Genomic DNA, 19911 nt, shown 5'->3' with positions numbered 1-19911 from the left:
CATCCCGGAGATCCTGGTCCAGAAACTGTCTCACCTGGGACTCTCCACCCCCATCTGCCTCTGGATCAAGGACTTCCTGACAAATAGACCACAGTCTGTCAGACTCGGCCCCCACCGGTCCAGCACCATCACACTCAGCACCGGGTCTCCACAAGGATGTGTTTTGAGTCCCCTCCTGTTTACGCTCTACACATCCGACTGCTCCCCTACCCATCTCTCAAACACCATCATAAAGTTCGCGGATGACACCACAGTGGTTGGACTCATCTCAAGGGGGGATGAGTCGGACTACAGAGATGAGGTCAACAGACTGACTGAGTGGTGTTCAGTTAACGACCTCCAACTGAACACCACGAAAGCTAAAGAACTTATCTTGGACTTCAGGAAGGGCAGAGCAGACCCAGTCCCACTTTACATCCACGGGAGCTGTGTGGAGAGGGTACACTCCATGAGGTTTCTGGGCGTGCAGATCTCTGATGACCTCTCCTGGACTGCAAATACCACGGCGGTGGTTAAAAAGGCCCAGCAGCGTCTCCACTTTCTGAGAGTGGAGACGCAGGAGGAACAACCTGGAGGAGAGGCTGCTGGTGACATTTTACAGAGCCACCATAGAGAGCATCCTAACGTACGGCATAACAACATGGTATACAGGGTGCTCAGCTGCGGACAGGAAAGTACTGCAGAGGGGCATCAACACAGCCCAGAAGATCACTGGCTGCTCTCTGCCCAGCCTGGAGGTCACTGCAAACTCTCGGTACCTCAGCAGAGCTGGCAATATCATCAAGGACCACTCTCACCCCTGCAACCAACTGTTTGAACTATTACCGTCAGGCCGACGGTACAGGTCACATAAAACCAGGACAAACAGATTCAGGGATAGCTTCTTTCCCAGAGCTATCAAATAAGCACAAAAACAATTGAACCTATTCCATACCGTCACTGCCATTATATTATGCTGCTATCCTGTATATATTGTACATACTATTGTTTGAGTACTTACGATTGGGTTTTTTTGTACTTTTTATATTTTACATTTATATTTATTATTGAAACTTGCACCAAGGCTATTCTATTCTATTCTAATAAGCTTGAATAAAACTTCCTAAACAAAGACATTCCCTGACTTTTATCGTTTTCTCTTTATAACTCGTGAAGATCATATCTTTATATCTCTTTCTGAGTTTATGTTTGGACATTGCTTCAACCTTACACTCAAACTACAGTTTCACTCCATGCACAGAAATGTGCAAATGTGCAACAAATCCCTTTTTCAGGTTACAAAAAGCCCTTAAATTACACCTTCCTTCAGTAAAAAAACAAAAAACAAACCTGCTCTGAATATTACCTGGGAGTTCATTATTTTTTGCTCTGAACAGAATCTGTCCTGTTTGGAATTCAGATTTCAATATAGCAGGCTGCAAGAATAGTGAGTTTCTATGATCCTTATAACCTGCATTGTGGATGATGCAAAGTGCTTTTTTAAGAATGAAAAGTGAAAGCAATGTGCTTTTATAGTTATTGCCCCAGACCTCTGCACAATACCTTAATTAATGTGAAACCAGTGAACAGCAGAGAATATGAAGTGATGTACAGTCTAATACCTGCTTTGCTTTGTTTAGGATTCCAATGCTTATTGATACTTTGGAATGAATATTACTTATGTCTTCTCTCCAGTCTTTCATCTATTATCACTTCATGAAATCTATTTCCATTGACCCTTTCAATATCAACACTATTTATCTAAATCTTTACATTTTTATTTAATTATTTCCAAACAACATAATTTTTATTTTATTTAAATTTAATGATAATTTCTTTTTATAAAGCCAAAGCTTCGATTTAAGTATTTCATTAGTCATTTCATCTAATAAATGTTGCAGGTCATCACCAGAGCAGAAAATGTTTCAAAGTGTAATCAGCAAACAGTACCATTTCTAACAATTTGGACACTTTACAAATGCCATTGATATGTAAGTTAAAGAATTTTGGGCCCAAAAGTGACCCCTGCTGTACACCACAAGCAATGCCCATACATAAGGAGCAACAACTATTTAATTTCACAAACTGCTCCCTGTTTCTTAAGTCTATGAATAACCCAGCCACACATTGCTTTCTGTCTCTGGAATTTTGTGATATATTTTATTCAATCTATTAGTGCCAAAGATGTTGATCTGCTTGATCTGAACCTGTACTGAGAATTGTTGTAATAAAGAAACATTTCTGTAGTTTGTGAAACTGTGTTTGTTGTCAGATTTATATAGACATCTAACTTTTGATATTTTCATTCTGACTGGAAAGACACTAATTTGAAATAATAAATTACAGAAGTATGTAAATGGAATTAAAATGGCCTCAGTGACTCTTTGAACCACCATCATATCAATCACATCAATTACAAGTCAAGGATTTCTTATTTTACAATTTTTTTAAACAATTTTAATCAGCAGCTGTGAGGAACGTTGAATTACATTTTGCAGACCGTTTGTTATCTATGGACAGTTCATATATTTATGCTTTCAACTATATTACATCACTGGACAGTTTGTATTATACAATAATGTAAATATTCTAAGGAATTCATCATGTGCACCACTGGCATCTTGTTTCTGATACATTTCAACCCAGTTGTTACTGTCATTAAATTGTTTTTAAAAGCATTTATTGTTTCTTGTTCTTACTTGTCTGTATTCTTTATATGGTGCAAATTATTAATCTTTTAATTCCTGTTCTAGCCCAGGGTTAGCTATTGTGTGCGATTTACAATAGTGTAATGGTCACTGAACATGCCACTGCTATTTTGGGATGCATGGGGTGTGGCAGCCGTATAGTACAGTTCAGGATTATTTTCTTCAGTTTTCTGCCGTGATGAGGAACGCGCTTGTTCTTGTGTCCTCCATATGTTGTAAACTTCGAGTGAAAATCCGCATAACTTTGAAGCTGAGCTCACCATTATATACTGTAAAAACTAGAAGATGGTCACTGATGTCACCGCAATTTAGAAATGTCACTGGTAGTTTCTGTGCTATTATTCCATAAGCTGTTTTTATTGCTACCCATTGCCCATTTGGTGAGACTCTTGATAAGTGCCTCCAACCCCTTCTTCTTCCCTGCCATAGTTTGTGCTCCATCCATGCAAATAATTACAGTTCTACTATTCAGTGTCATGTTCTGTAGGATAACAGTCAAGAAGCTTAAAGAGCTCATCAGCTGTTGGTACATACTTGCTAAACAAAAAAAAACCTCACACAGGGACAAAGTGAACATAAGCAATTAACAGACAGTCTTTATTGCTGTTTGTAGCCCTCGTTCACTTGTAAGGCGAAATGTTTGTCCTTCAGCCCATCAATGAGTTGTTCTTCAATGTCACTTGAAATATCACATGTGCCTTGGAACTGTGTCATTGGAGAGAGGTATGGCCTTCAATTTTACAGCACTTGTCTCATCTAGCATAGTTGACACCATATCTAAAGCTGCATACATACTGTATTGGCACAATTGATCTAAATTCAGACAAGAAAAACATAAAATCAGAGTAGAAAAAAGTTATGTTTTTTTACTGTAAAAACCACAAACATGTTTAACGAATCATTTTCATAACTTGAAATGCAAATCAAAATTGTACATTTTAAAAACCTATGTCCACAAAAATGTCTACAAGGCTGCAGGCCCTGATGGCATCCCCGGGCGTGTTCTCAGAGCGTGTTCTGGGGAGCTTGCAGGAGTGCTCACAGACATATTCAACCTGTCCTTGGCCCACGCTGTGGTACCGGCCATGTGCAAATGGTTACTGGACTTCCTGACCAACCGCCCCCAACATGTCCGGCTGGATAACCACTGCTCATCTACAATCACAATGAACACCGGTGTACCACAAGGCTGTGTGATGAGCCCTTTCCTCTACTCCCTCTTCACCCAAGACTGCAGACCTGCCGATGGTTCTAACACCATCAATAAGTTTGTAGATGACACCACGGTGATTGGCATCATCAGTGACAACGATGAGGCCGCCTACAGGGAGGAGGTGGATCGTCTGGCTGAGTGGTGCGACACAAACAACCTGCTGCTTAACACCGAGAGGACCAAGGAGCTCATCGTGGACTACAGGAGGAATGCTGACCCACATCCACCCATCCACATTAAGGGGACGGCTGTGGAGCGTGTGAGCAGCTTCAAGTTCCTGGGAGTCCACATCTCCGAGGATCTCACCTGGACGACCAACTGCTCCAAGCTGGTCAAGAAAGCTCACCAGCGCTTCTTCTTCTTGAGGACTCTGAGGAAGAACCACCTGTCCTCAGACATCCTGGTGAACTTCTATCGCTGCACCATCGAGAGCATCCTGACCAACTGTATAACAGTCTGGTACGGGAACTGCTCTGCCTCGGACCGGAAGGCGTTGCAGAGGGTCGTGAAAACTGCCCAGCACATCGCCGGAGCACCACTTCCTGCCATAAAGGACATCTACAGGAAGCGGTGTCTGAAAAGAGCTGGGAAAATCATCAAAGACCCCAGTCACCCATCACATGGACTCTTCACCCTCCTGCCCCCTGGGAGGCGCTACAGGAGCCTCCGGACTAAGACCACCAGGTACCGGAACAGCTTCTTCCCCACAGCTGTCAGACTCCTGAACTCTGCCTCCTGACATCTGACCCACGTTAACACATACACACACCCACAATGGACAACTGTACCCTCAAACACACAATAATAACATGGACTGAACCACCACTCACAACCACTAGCACTTTATATAGCCTCTTAACTGCACTACTGTATAGTTCTGTGTAAATAATCATTCTGTACAATACGATAATTTTTTATTCTACAACTGTTTACAACTTGCATAGTTCCCATTTCTGTATAGCTGTATATCTCATATTTCTGTATAGTTCTTTACTTCATATTCTGTATAGTTTTTTCATATTTGTATCCTGTTCATAGCCTGTACATAGCTTGTACTCACTACAGCCTGTACATACTTATAGTTATAGCATATTCATAACATACTTCATACCGTGTACATATTACATACCGCAATAGACCCATTTCTGTAATATACTCACATATCTATATTATTGCTAATATATATTGTAATATATCTATATCATGGCTAAAGCACTTCTGGATGGATGCAAACTGCATTTCGTTGCCCTGTACCTGTGACATGTGAAATGACAATAAAGTTGAATTCTATTCTATGCACAATTTTTGCAAACAACAAAGTTATATGGAACTATTTACCTGAAAATGCAGCCAGGGCCTCGGGTATTTTTATATAACCATTTAAAACTATTTAAAGAACAATCAGGTGTTCTGCATCAAATAAGAAGTCACACAAATTATTTGTGCCACTCCAAAAAATAATTTCTGTCCACTATAAGACAGAGGAGAACACCACAGACTTAAACCCTGCAGGCTTGTTTTTCGCCTAGAGATGGCATTTACATTGCAAACTGCCTTTGGTGGCTTTATAACTGGCACACAAAACAAAAAAACGACAACACTACACTCCAACTACAAAAGACAACACACAATAACTATAGACTCCAAACGTCACAAATCTCTCACATCTCAAAATTCGCGCTCTTTTGCTCGCTCCTTCTCGCCACCGTTACTCCTAAAACTTCCCACTCTTCCTAAACAACCAAATTCCACATGTTGCCATTTATATGTTTGTGATTGGTCGACATGGTACACTTTAAAACCAATAAGAAAGGGTATTGAGTGGAAAAGGGATGTTTGAGATATGACAAAAAGTCTACCGCTCATTTTGTCAAGGACCTAAGTCGGTAGGATGAAAGTCCAAGAATCATCCAGTGACCACTAGGAACCATTAAGCATTAGGCACTGAGAGAGTAGACAAGGTGGGGGAAGTCCTAGATGAAAGGAGCCAAATGATAATAGAGCACAAGGTGGGCACAGAGATGATTAATACCATTTTCCTCTCCCATTTACTGTTCATTAACTTACTGTCTGCCATAATGGCCTGAGCTAGGATCATTAGAACAAACACAGATAAAATGAGAGAACAGGAGGAGGTGAGATGGAGGGAGGGCAAAAAGCATGTTGATTAGTGCAACAGTTATCCACATCTTAATTAAGCTGACTGCTACTGTTTTGCTGTGAAAAGGTGACGCTGACAAAGCCACCACTTTATTCTGTCTATCCAATGTTTTTTGCTTTGTTTTTATAGTATTTCTTTATTAAAATTTACATTCACAATACAGTAATTATGGTAGCATTCTTTTCACTTTTTGTGTTCCTGACCAAGCCAGAAAGAGAACAGGCGGAGCAATAAAGGTAGATAACACCTAACTGGATGTGCTCTTAGGGAACCGTAACACATACATTTTCAGTTATGGTAAAGCACTGCCAGAGATAAAGCAATAAGGTATCATGAATCTCAGTAGCAGCTTATAAAGATGAACACATTCAGCTGAATTTGGAGAGCAACTGAAATACATTTCAATTTGTGTCACCTTTATACCTTATAAAATAGTAAACTACCGAACTGACAAAATGTTTTATTAAATCAGAATCAGAATCGTGTTTATTGGCCAAGTATATGTGCAGACACATACAGGGAATTTGGTTCCGGTAGATGGTGGCTCTCAAGCACAGCAATGTAAATCACTCACACACACACACACACACACACACACACACACACACACACACACACACACACACACACACACACACACACACACACACGTGTCTATATATACACATTACACATACATACACAAAGCTGTGTAAACCAACTATAAATAATGAATCTAAACTTATATAAATAAAATACAGAAATGAATGAGGTGGAATGAATACTACAAAATGTACATAAGGTGCAGCTGCAGTCTGGCAGTGGGAGCAGTGTGACAGGTCAACTGTTAAGAAGGGAGATGGCAAGGGGAAAGAAACTGTTCCTGTGTCGGGTGGTCCTGGTCTGCAGGCTTCTGTACCGTCTGCCAGAGGGCAGCAGATCAAAAAGTCTGTGTGCAGGGTGTGAGGGGTCTGTGATGATTTTCCCTGCCCGTTTCCTGGTTCTTGAGAGGTACAGATCCTGGACGGAGGGCAGGGGGGCGCCGATGATCCTTTCTGCTGCCCGTACAGTCCGCTGCAGTCTGCTCCTGTCCTGTTTAGTGGCTGCTCCATACCAGACTGTGATAGAGGAGCACAGGACAGACTCAATGACCGCAGTGTAGAACTGGATCAGCAGCTCCTGTGGAAGACTGTACTTCCCCAGTTGTCTCAGGAAGTACATCCTCTGCTGGGTCTTTTTGAGGATGGAGTTGATGTTGGTCTCCCACTTCAGGTCCTGGGAGATGGTTGTACCCAGGAACTTGAAGGTCTTCACAGTTGACACAGGGCTGTCCGATATGGTGAGGGGGAGCAGAGTTGAGGGATGTCTCCTGAAGTCCACTGTCATCTCTACAGTCTTAAGAGTGTTCAGCTCCAGACTGTGCTGACTGCACCAGAGTACCAGCCGCTCAACTTCTTGCCGGTATGCAGACTCATCACCATCTTGAATGAGGCCAATGACAGTGGTGTCATCTGCAAACTTTAGGAGTTTGACAGCCGAGTTCTTGGAGGTGCAGTCGTTAGTGTAGAGGGAGAACAGTAGTGGTGAGAGGACACATCCTTGAGGGGCACCAATACTGAGGGACCGAGTTTCAGAGGTGATCTCCCCCAGCCTCACTTGCTGCTTTCTGTCTGTCAGGAAGCTGGTGATCCACTGACAGGTAGCTGGTGACACGCTGAGCTGGGAGAGTTTGGAGGAAAGAAGTTCAGGCACAATGGTGTTAAAAGCCGAACTAAAGCCCACAAATAGGACTCTGGCATAAGTTCCCGGGCGGTCGAGGTGTTGCAGGATGTAATGCAGCCCCATGTTCACTGCATCATCCACCGACCTGTTTGCCCGGTAGGCAAACTGCAGAGGGTCCAGCTGGTGGCCTGTAATGTCTTTTAGATGGGCTAACACCAGTCGTTCGAAGGATTTCATGACCACAGACGTCAAGGCGACAGGTCTGTAGTCATTCAGTCCTGTGATGGTGGGTTTCTTGGGAACAGGGATGATGTTGGAGCGTTTGAAGCAGGAGGGAACTTCACACAGCTCCAGGGATCTGTTGAAGATGCAAGTAAAGATGGGAGCCAGCTGTTCAGCACAGGTTTTGAGGCAGGAGGGTGAGACGCCGTCTGGTCCGGGGGCTTTCCTGGGCTTCTGTTTCTGGAATAGTCGGCTCACATCCTGAGTGTGTATTTTGAGTTTCAGGGAGGAGGAAAGGGGGGTGAGAGGTGTGGTGGAGGTCGTTGAGTCTGGATTGGAGAGGGTGGTGGTGGTCGTTGAGTCTGGATTGGAGAAGGTGGTGGTGGTTGTTGAGTCTGGATTGGGGAGGGTGGGGGTGGTCATTGAGTCTTGATTGGGGAAGGGCAGGGTGAAGGGGGGAGAGATGGAAGGTGTGTTGGGGGTCAATGTCTGAAGCAATGTCCCTGGGGAGGGGAGGGTGGGGTGTGGGAGTCTGTCCGTCTCAAACCTGCAATAGAAAGTGTTTAACTCGTTGTCTCAAAATGTCTCAAAACTCAAGTGACTCCAGGATAAATAATAAAAATATCTTGTGTTAACATGTTATTGTGGGAAATGGGAAGCAAAGCATTACAGTAGTGCTACAGTAGTGGCACTGTGTCCATTCCTTAAGTGTATCTCTACCAGCTCCAAAAGCATTACCAAATGCATCATTATGTTACCAGTATTTCAAGCCAAATCTAAAAAAAAATATTTACACATATACAAACCTGAAACTTTTCCTGAAGTGTATCAAACATATGATTCAAACGCACAGTTAACATTGTGGAAGAGTGCATGTTTAAACCAAAAAACTGGGCATAATATTTTTTCTAAACCTAATCAAGTCATCTGGCAGCTAAATGTTACTCTATTAACAAGAACTCTTAACTTACAACTCTTAACCATTTGGCTTCAGTAGCATCAGTTTACTGGCGTTATATGAACGTGATTGCAAGGGAAACTGCGGCAAGTCACGTGATCAAGGTCAACAGCAAAGGTTGTTGAGAGGTCATTATTAACATCATAACACATCAAAAATGACTTTCCATTGGTATTGTATAGCCGGAGCTATACATTTCTTACAGTGTTTATTTTGATGACAGAACTGGGTTTTTTTTGCTTGTTCCTCATGATTTTTTCCCCCACATATGTACAATGACAGTCTTAAGTCAGAATCTTTCTGGCAAACAGCAAATTAATTTATTTACTGTTATTAATAATATAATATTAAAAACATTATTAATATAACTTAATACTTGCGCACATCTGCTGAACGGAAAAATTTACTTTTCTTTCTTCATTCTTTCCTACATTTCAATTTACCTACATAATGCAGTATTGCATCTGAGGACTAAGTGCTGAGCTATATCTGTTTTGTAAGACACTATCTTATAAATACTAGGAGTAGGATTCACACTAAAACAGATGATATTGGGAAAAATGACTCCCTCTTATCTATCGCTCCCAACAGAAAGAGCAGGCCCATATAAACAGGATTATCATCATTCTTCCATCAAAGAACGCCCTAGAGACTGGAGTAAAATGACTGATGAACATATGGGATTATGGTGAGAAGAGAACAAGTGGAGAAAAAGGGAGTGCGTGAGTGGTGACGTGGAGTGACGGAGCAGGTGGACTTTCATTTATCTTGTCCATCCTGACGTGTAGTGGGGGCCTCAGGCTGGCTGTCAACCGCTGTGATGGATGACAGATAAGTAGTGAAAAACATGTAGATTCAAATGCAAGTTATGCAAGCCACACGCAAAGGTGTAACAACAAAAATGGGCACCGTTTAGAAAAACTGTAATGTGTAGTAATTCGCCTACATTTAGGTTTTATTCTGTAAAGTTAAAATGAATGAACGTGTTAAATAATTAACTCACATATGATACCAAAATCTTTTTCCTAGTCCTGTCATTTAAGGGGAAGTAATTAGAATTAGCAAGAAAAGCTGAAGTTATGTTCCTTATTTTAAGGGATATTCTAGTTATTGGTTTTCCATATCACAGCAGTAACTTTGGGGAAAATATTTCAAACTTAAGCCAATGATGGTTAGATATAACTTTTACTCAAATGATCAGTTTAAAATCCTAATATGCTCTTGATAAACCACTTTTTCACTTTACAAAGGTTGCTTTCCCAGAGTTAAAGTATATAACCTCAAATTATGCTTATGCAAATTTTAAAGGAAGATTTCTGCTCTTGAATTAACTCTTACATCACTTAATTAAAAGTTGTTAGACATATGTGTCTGTTCCTTCAGTCGTGTAAAAATCCATCTATTCCAGGTGCAAGTCTACTCCAAAATAACATTTGTACACCCTGAATAGGTACCCATGCTGTATTTGGAAGGGATGTTGGTGTGATAGGCCCGCCAGTACTTTAAGTATGGACTTGCATAACTAAATTTTTGTTAGGTTAAGTAATTTGTCTTCACCAGCAATAACAATTCACAGAGAGTCCCAACAGGCACTAGCTTAACCTCATCAATTATAGCAGCCTGATTTGGTTTGAATAGACCCATGCATCTTACACGGGTAGGATTTTTAAGAATTATCATGAAGCCAATAACCCAGTTATAGTATAAATAAGTCTCTTAAAATAATGCTTTCCTAGTGCAGTGAAAATGAGGTTGCATTAAATAAGCTTTCCATCAACTAATCAAATAAGCAGTATTGTTATTATTACTTTAGAGTTTACGAAAATCCACATCTTTGATTTAAAGATATGTACAAGATATTTGAAATATAATTAAGAAGGTGCGATTTCATACTTATTGAAACCTTTTATTGAAACCTTGTGTGTATTTTAGGATTTGTATCAATTTTCTTCCATTTAACTGAATCTGGATCAACATGAGATACGCCAGGCGTTGTTTCTGACATTCCTTTGCCCAGAAATGATTTTAAGTACTAAACAGTTAATAAATATATATCACCCACTTCACAGAAGGCAGCAATAAATTCAAGCTGTTTTAAAAAAGCTAACTTTATACTGTTACAACTGACATTTCCTCCATTTTATGTTGTGGTTGACATAATAGACCTCAGTTTAAGCAAAGGGGAAGATTACGCCTTCTACAAAATGTATTTAGCTTTCAAATAAAATTATCGATCATAAGAACCTTGTAAAGCATGCGCTATTTCATACAACACTAATTTTCTTCTATTTTCAACACAATTTAAAGCATTTTCCACATGATGGATGTTCTAGTCTGTTTTGCTTTCATTCAATGTTGCAAAAAAAATGATAATTTAGTTTAAGGGACAAAGAACATAACTTTACACAGTTTCCTCTCTTGAGACATGACTATGAGCCCTGGCACGAGAGAGATTTTTTAGGACATAGAAATGAATGAGGGCTGCAGGCAGGACAGGATCTAACCCAAATAATACGACTAAAATTGTTTGTCCAAAATTTTCAACCTTGTAAAGGCTTTTCTTACTCCTGCTTTCATAGCTATTTGTAAAGCAAAAATGGAGGCAGTGTTATTTCTCTCATTCACAGTTCTCTCTCACCCTGTATGTCTGTGCTATGGGTCTGCTAGACCACTGAGGAATTGCCAACTCTGACCCAGTTCTCTATGAATCATACCACCATATGCTGCTGTACACACCCTTTGCACTCACCAGCTTGCTTTACCACCCAAACACCTCAAAAAGACAACTAGCAAGCACACACTTCTTTAATCTGATAGCTTTAGTCATAAGGAGGAAACACAGAGACATTGCAGCAGTCTATTGAGGCTGAAGGCAAACCTGGATAGGAAAAACTGCATATTAAATTTAATTATACTTTGAACTAGAATCCAAGTCCAGTGTTCCTTGAACTTCAGTGCTGGGCTACTAACATAGATCAAAGAGCTAAATGCCAGAAGTGGCATAGACTATACATGACTTACGCCCATTAATTTAGTCCAATTTGATACTGCACCTAAGTCACATAGCCGTGTCTCCCCGTTATAGTGCTAAATACAAGTGTTTTTCTATGTCAAGAGAAAAGTAGAAGTCAAAGACTTCCACTTGCAGTGTAAAGAGAAAATATTGTGCATATAGCCATGTGAGAAAGCTCTCTGACAACTCAGAGTCAGATTTATTGTATATGCCAGCACAAAAACCCGTCTTTTGGCATTACAAAAATAAATAAAGAGACATAGTTTCAAAGGCAATGACAGTTGTTTTTCTAAATGGCCTTTAGGGCTGTGCGATATGACCAAAATCTCAAATCTCATATGACATTTCTTATCCCAATAATGGTATATATCGTAAATTAGTGCATTTTCTGTAAATTCTGTGAATCTCAGGCAAATCGACTTGTGTGAAGTGTTTTCAGTTGGGCGTCGTGTACCTGGAGCCGAGTGTTTTGACCGATGCATGAAACTATACATTTTTAGAGGTAATTGGTAACTAGGGATGGGTATCGTTTAGGTTTTATCCGATACCGGTGCCAAACCGGTACTTTTGAAGCGGTGCAGGTGCTTAAATGGTGCTCAAACCGGTGCTTAAAGAATGGAGAACACAAAATTGGTCCAAAAACCTCTCATGTTCAGCTGTTTTTTTGTAAAAAGATAACAATGTTAGCCTTTTCTGCAGCTATAGAGCATATATGGTATCACTCTTGGCTGGAAGCAGTGCTTAAACAATGGAAAAAACACAAACTTTGTCCAAAAACCTCTCATGTTTAACTGTTTCCCACTTTTTCTTTGGTCATTTTAGCCTTTTTGGCCAGGGTGAAGGGAGTATCTGCCATCAAACAAGAGGACAGCCGCATGTAGCTATGATGATGTTTGCTAGTTCACCTTACATGCATTAATGTAATAACGTGGTTAGCCTACTCAACGTAAATTACACACGAACAACATTAAGCTACTCACGCAGAGAAGAACGGCTGCTGCTGCATCATCATCCTCATCATTTCTGCTACACTGGCAGGGCTAGGGGCCAGGACTCTCCTCTTCAGGTTTTTGGGGGATGTTGCTAACTCCGGGTCCGATAACAGGCACCACACCCGCAGTAGATTAGATATGCTCGGTGTGAGGTCTTGCAGCAAGCTATCAAATACGGTGCATTTTTCGGCTTTAAAAAAAAACGCTATGCGTCGCCAGGTGTTTCATCGGATTTGAGGTGTTACCTCCTTTGACAGTATCACAGTATCAGCTTAAAGCACTTGTTGCAGGCTGCTGAGTTTGCATATTTTGCTGTGAAGTACAGCCAGACTTTTGACCGCTTCGCCTTGGGCATTTTTAATCTGTAGCTCTGCTCTAAAAGAACGTACGTAACTGGCCCCGCCTACTATCCTCGGAAACGTAAAATGATTGGCTAGAATCTAAAGTGTATCACAGCTCAGGAAAAAAAAAGCACCGAAATAAAGCACCGAAATGTGCGCTGCTTTTCGGTCTGGTTACTACCGTTTATGTCAGATACCGGTACCCATCCCTATTGGTAACGGCGCCATTTTTTTGGTATTTATTACACGGCATTCTGCGGGGAAGCCTGTACTAACTTTTGAGTCGAACGTTCATTTTGAGCACCTGACGGCTCTTTTTCGCTTCTCATCCCTAAACTCTCTCCTTACTCTTTCACATGATTCTTGTGTAGGTGGTTGAAGAGGTTTACCGTGTTTGAGTCTGAGGTGGGGACCGCTTGGCAGCATAATTTGTATAGTACAGTCTTCTGGTCTGTGTCAGACCTTTCATAGCCAAACCACGTCCATGCTACAGAGGTAGCCCCTCATTTAGGAATAAGATCCTCGATTTGTTTTGACTGGTCCTTCTGTTTGGAACTACCTGGTTCTGCCTCATCTTCACTGGCTAGGCAGGTACTCGCTGTGCCTGCATCCACGTGCTGACTGAAGCACCATTTATAGTTACCTTATGATTTTATTTGAGGTAATTTGCTTGATGCATATTGTGAAATTTGATGTTTGAGAATAATGTACATGATTTTAATTTATTTTGAAAAGTCTCAACAGAATCTTGAGCTTTATTCTGAAAGGGTTATGTAGAAGATAAACAAGCGGACAGCTTGTTTATTTCTGTTATTTTAAATATATTTTAAATGCGGTTATTTTAAATATATACTAGCAAGTTAAGAGCACAGGTTTGTGATTGGCTCTCATCATATCTAAAGGGCAGAAGTTTTAATGTTTTAATTAGTTTGAGATTTGTGCAACTCAATATTAAATTAGGAGTTCCCCAAAGTATGCTTAAGTAGTGTGTCATTTCAAGGGAATTTTGCAAAAAAACAAAACAGCAATATTTCCCATTGTACATTGAAAATACACTGTACTTTTCAGGGCACAGGCCATGTTATGAAGTGGATTAATCTTGCCTTTTGCACCTTTATATTTTTATATACAGTGGGGCAAAAAAGTATTTAGTCAGCCACCGATTGTGCAAGTTCCCCCTCCTAAAATGATGACAGAGGTCAGTAATTTGCACCAGAGGTACACTTCAACTGTGAGAGACAGAATGTGAAAAAAAAATCCATGAATCCACATGGTAGGATTTGTAAAGAATTTATTCGTAAATCAGGGTGGAAAATAAGTATTTGGTCAATAACAAAAATACAACTCAATACTTTGTAACATAACCTTTGTTGGCAATAACAGAGGTCAAACGTTTACTATAGGTCTTTACCAGGTTTGCCCACACAGTAGCTGGTATTTTGGCCCATTCCTCCATGCAGATCTTCTCGAGAGCAGTGATGTTTTGGGGCTGTCGCCAAGCAACACGGACTTTCAACTCCCGCCACAGATTTTCTATGGGGTTGAGGTCTGGAGACTGGCTAGGCCACTCCAGGACTTTCAAATGCTTCTTACGGAGCCACTCCTTTGTTGCCCGGGCGGTGTGTTTTGGATCATTGTCATGTTGGAAGACCCAGCCTCGTTTCATCTTCAAAGTTCTCACTGATGGAAGGAGGTTTTGGCTCAAAATCTCACGATACATGGCCCCATTCATTCTGTCCTTAACACGGATCAGTCATCCTGTCCCCTTGGCAGAAAAACAGCCCCATAGCATGATGTTTCCACCCCCATGCTTCACAGTAGGTATGGTGTTCTTGGGATGCAACTCAGTATTCTTCTTCCTCCAAACACGACGAGTTGAGTTTATACCAAAAAGTTCTACTTTGGTTTCATCTGACCACATGACATTCTCCCAATCCTCTGCTGTATCATCCATGTGCTCTCTGGCAAACTTCAGACGGGCCTGGACATGCACTGGCTTCAGCAGCGGAACACGTCTGGCACTGCGGGATTTGATTCCCTGCCGTTGTAGTGTGTTACTGATGGTGACCTTTGTTACTTTGGTCCCAGCTCTCTGCAGGTCATTCACCAGGTCCCCCCGTGTGGTTCTGGGATCTTTGCTCACCGTTCTCATGATCATTTTGACCCCACGGGATGAGATCTTGCGTGGAGCCCCAGATCGAGGGAGATTATCAGTGGTCTTGTATGTCTTCCATTTTCTGATGATTGCTCCCACAGTTGATTTTTTCACACCAAGCTGCTTGCCTATTGTAGATTCACTCTTCCCAGTCTGGTGCAGGTCTACAATACTTTTCCTGGTGTCCTTCGAAAGCTCTTTGGTCTTGACCATGGCGGAGTTTGGAGTCTGACTGTTTGAGGCTGTGGACAGGTGTCTTTTATACAGATGATGAGTTCAAACAGGTGCCATTCATACAGGTAACGAGTGGGGGACAGAAAAGCGTCTTACAGAAGACGTTACAGGTCTGTGAGAGCCAGAGATTTTCCTTGTTTGAGGTGACCAAATACTTATTTTCCACCCTGATTTACGAATAAATTCTTTACAAATCCTACCATGTGGATTCATGGATTTTTTTTTCACATTCCGTCTCTCACAGTTGAAGTGTACCTCTGGTGCAAATTACTGACCTCTGTCGTCATTTTTTTTTTTTTTTTTTTTTTTTTTTCCTAAATGACATCAGAAACAGCAGTATGCGACATTACGTGATGGCAGAGCTTCAGTTCATCCTTTGTCATTTTTTTTTTTTTTTAAATAAATAGGACAGGGGGAATGAATGAGAGAAAGAGGGGGAGAGAAAGAAAGAAAACCAAAGGGGAGAAGAGACGGTGAGAAGGGGGGGGGGAAGAGAGAGAAAAAAAAAAAGAACTCCTGGGTCACCTGTATGGAGAAAAAAAAAACAAACAAACAAAAAAAACAAACAGAGGAGACAGCAAACAACAAAGAGCAACATAATAATAGAGAAAACAAAGCACCATCACAATAAACTAGCTAGTCATAGATATCAATATTTACTAAATAATAAACGATATTGTGCAGCACGCAAGATAGACAGCGCACAGTGTGCTTTGAGGCAGCAGCCAAGAAAGCTTTAGTCCGCGTCTGTGAATACCCATGTGTGCATACCTGTGTGGATCAGCATGCTTGCATTCCAAAGGTTTCTCCATGTAATGATCTGCTAGGGAGTGTGGGGGGGCCACAGCCCCGTCCTCCAGGGTGTGAAGCGGGTATGGAGGAGATCAAAACTCCAGACATCCAGAGGCCCCCAGAACACAAGAGACCATGGAAGACCAACAGAGGGGCAGCCGCGCCACTGTTCCAGTAAGAGCTGAGGAGAGTCCCAGATGAGGGCTCGCCCAGCAGCCGCGGAGCAGAAGTCAGGGGGAGTTGCAGTGACGCGCCCGTGAGCTCCGCCGGCCCCCAGCTGTGCCTGAGTGACCGAGCCCCAGGCCGAGAGGCCGGGGGCACCCCACCTCCAAAGGGGCCCGAGCGAGCCCCAGGCCCCGACAAGCGGCCGCCAAGGAGTGAGCCGGTGTGTACCCGGACGCCCACCCCCAGACACAAAGAACCACCAACACACCGACACCTGAGGGAGTCCGCCACCGGCAGGGGAAGTGGTGGTGGGTGGAGATAGGCCTCCAAACCTTGGAGGGCCTGAGGTGTCCCCAGAGAGGTGGCGTCTGATACCCAACCTGACATATAGACACAGACATACAGGCACACACAGACACAAACATCCATTCCCACCCTCATGCTCTCATATGCACTCACTCCACACTCAACCAACGTGGAGACAGACATAAAGAGACGCTGTACACACAATCACACTCCCCAAGCGTACTCTACAAACCGGGTCTAGGTACCCTTACCCCTGGAGGGGGGAATTGCACCCAGACCCAGGTGGTGTTACCCTTTTCCCTGCGGTGGGGAGAGGCAGACCACCCCGACTCCGCAGCAGCAGGGAGGCCCCACACCCCAGACCGCAGTCGGACGGCCAACTCCTCCTACTAGCCCTCCCGCTCCAGCAGGCCGCAGAGAATGGGGGTGGGAGAAGACTCCAAACCTCCCTCCACCCGCTCATTGTAGTGTTGATGCATATGTGTTCTAAGGTGCAATTAAAACCCAGGAGGGCATGGAGCTACCTGCCAAGGAGCAGCAGGTAAGCGCATAGTCCCTCCTGCTAGCCCTCAATGACTAAGTGTATTTAAAATTGAGAGGTGGGCAACGACGTCAGGGGTGAGGTATACACCCTGATGGTAATTTGGACTCCGTGATTGTGCCCACCCCCAAGATCCTATATGTATGTGTAATGAGAGTGTGAATAATGTGAATGTCTAAGTTGTGGGATAAAATTGAGGCAGAGGCAGCCAGAAGGGGACGGGGGGGGGGGGGGGGGGGGGCAGGTAACCCCTCCCTGGGGCCAGCTCCCCCGCTGACCCCAGTAGGCACTCCCACCCTCCGCGACCCGCCAGGGAAGGGGGGCCCAGGCCCATCAGACCGGGGCCCAGTGCAGTAGCGCCCCCCGGCTCCACAGAGCCCTGGACAGTCCACCCAACCCCACCACAGAGAAAACTGCACCCACCCCACCATCCACACATCTTCCAGACTACATAAGACGGTAAACGCCCAGGCTGAGATCTTCCTCCACCTCTCCTGTATCTCCCCCTCCTGCAGAGAGTTCCTGAAGAGAAGAAAGCTCCTGCAAGATGTGACCATCCCCCCCACCAGTTGAAGAGCCCCCCAGGCGGCTCGACGCACCGGCGGCACCCTGCTCCAGGGCCGGGCCCCCATGCACCCACCCGCCCACAACCCCGGCAACGCACCAACCAGGACCCAAGCCCCCGAGGCCCGGCCCGGGCCCCAGCCCAGAGACGGAGCGCCCCCAGAACCTCACGCCCATCCCGGACCCACCCAGGGGCAGCCAGGTTGCCAGGTCAGTAACCCACGTCCATCAGCACAGACCCTCCCCTAGCCCCGCTGCACGCAGCCGCGAGGAAACAGTCACCTGAGAGCCAACAGAGCCCCCAACCGGACGTGACCGCTACCCCGGGTTGAGCCCCCCAAGGAAGATGCCTCCGGGGAACCCCCCGACGCCCTAAGCCTGTCCCTACCCCCTCACCAATCACAACAGTGAAGGCGGGACCAAACTATGACCCCCCACCCCCACTAGGTGATGGAGCTGATAAAAGGGGCCCAGAGCAATTGATCTAATGTGGTGGCAGAGGCTGTGTCAAGACTAATGTAATCTAATAGATAATTTCTATATTGGTTAGAATTAAGATTATTTTTATTTTTCCAGTTCATGAGGACTGTTTTCTTGGCTATGCATAGGGCAGTGAAGATCATATGGGCTATATTCTTTTCTGAAGTGACATTATCTAAGCTGCCCAGTAGACACACTAAGGGGGAAGTTGGAATGTTACATTTCAGACACTTTGATAAGTCTTCACATATCTCGCGCCAAAACTTTTGCACTGGTGGACAGAACCAAAGAGCGTGGATGTAATTGTCTGGTGTATTGCCTTGACAGTGTGAGCAGTTGTTGGAAGATGTAAAGCCCATCTTGAACATCCGATGACCTGTATAGTGCACTCTATGAAGTATTTTGTATTGTATTAATTGCAGACGTCATTTTAAGTGGGGGAACTTGCACAATCGGTGGCTGACTAAATACTTTTTTGCCCCACTGTATTTATTTAGTATTCATTATATTGATGTGCATAGGTGCTCTATTATTCAGCTGTCTATTATTCAGTGTTATTTTACAAATGTAAATTTTATAAGGACTTTTCTCCATCACCATCATTTCCTGTAGAATATACCAGCAACATTAATTACACAGTACCTAAAATCACATGTGCATTTACTTTTAATATAATTATTTATTCTTGTCTGTAAAATACATGATTATATGCAGTACATACAATTGCTTACACAGTACTTAAACTTGCACCTTGCATAATTTGCACCTCTTTCCTGTAAAATACCTGTTATGTAACACTTAAAAATGCATTAACTAAAATAACTTACACGTTATTTAAAATTACTTGAAGACTCAGTTTCACTTACAGTATTTTTATTTCTTTTCTTGTGTCTATCCTAGCATGCCTACCTTTGGGTTTTTGAAGGTAACTTAAATTACATTGGAGTTTCAAATAAAATACAAATAAAATAAAAATATATTTAATTAAGGTTAATTATACCCTTAGTCACGGTCAATATTATACAGTGTTACTAATCTATCTTTCAATATTGAATATCAATATTTTTCTTTTCAAGTGTAATTACATTTTGCTTAGAATAATATTTGTTAAATTAATAATTTTTTGAAATATTGGTATTGTTCCATAATCTCTAATTACATAAAAAATAATAGAACACTTTAAGTTTAAGGCTAGTTTTTTCAAGTGATGGAACGTAATAGAAGCTGCTCAATAGCAAAGCTGAGTATAATCAATCTCAGCGAATCTCTTTTTTTATATATCTGTTTCAGTGCACTGAGAAGCCAATTGCATGAAAACTGCCATCTGTCTTCTACCAGACTAAATAAAAAGGGGAGTCAAAGAATCATTACTTAAATGTGCAAGCT

General features: G+C 42.6%; 1 protein-coding gene across 5 annotated transcripts in view; it reads right to left on the bottom strand.

Moving 5' to 3' along the window:
* Positions 1-19911, bottom strand: part of ca10a (carbonic anhydrase Xa) — a 344540-nt gene that overhangs the window by 162000 nt on the left and 162629 nt on the right. The window contains exon 2 of one of the 5 annotated variants that reach the window (XM_080872452.1): positions 6821-8531. The exons of the other annotated variants lie outside the window; for them this stretch is intronic. Coding sequence (XP_080728578.1) covers positions 6881-8407 — 1527 coding nt within the window. The 5' untranslated portion in view covers positions 8408-8531 and the 3' untranslated portion in view covers positions 6821-6880. Of the gene's footprint in view, positions 1-6820; positions 8532-19911 lie in introns of those variants that run through there. 5 annotated transcript variants of the gene reach the window in all.

The sequence above is a fragment of the Rhamphochromis sp. 'chilingali' genome, assembly GCF_963969265.1.
Source record: "Rhamphochromis sp. 'chilingali' genome assembly, chromosome: 22".
Taxonomy (NCBI): Eukaryota; Metazoa; Chordata; class Actinopteri; order Cichliformes; family Cichlidae; genus Rhamphochromis; species Rhamphochromis sp. 'chilingali'.
Note: the sequence above shows the minus strand (reverse complement) of the source record. Positions and strands in the feature narration are given on the sequence as shown.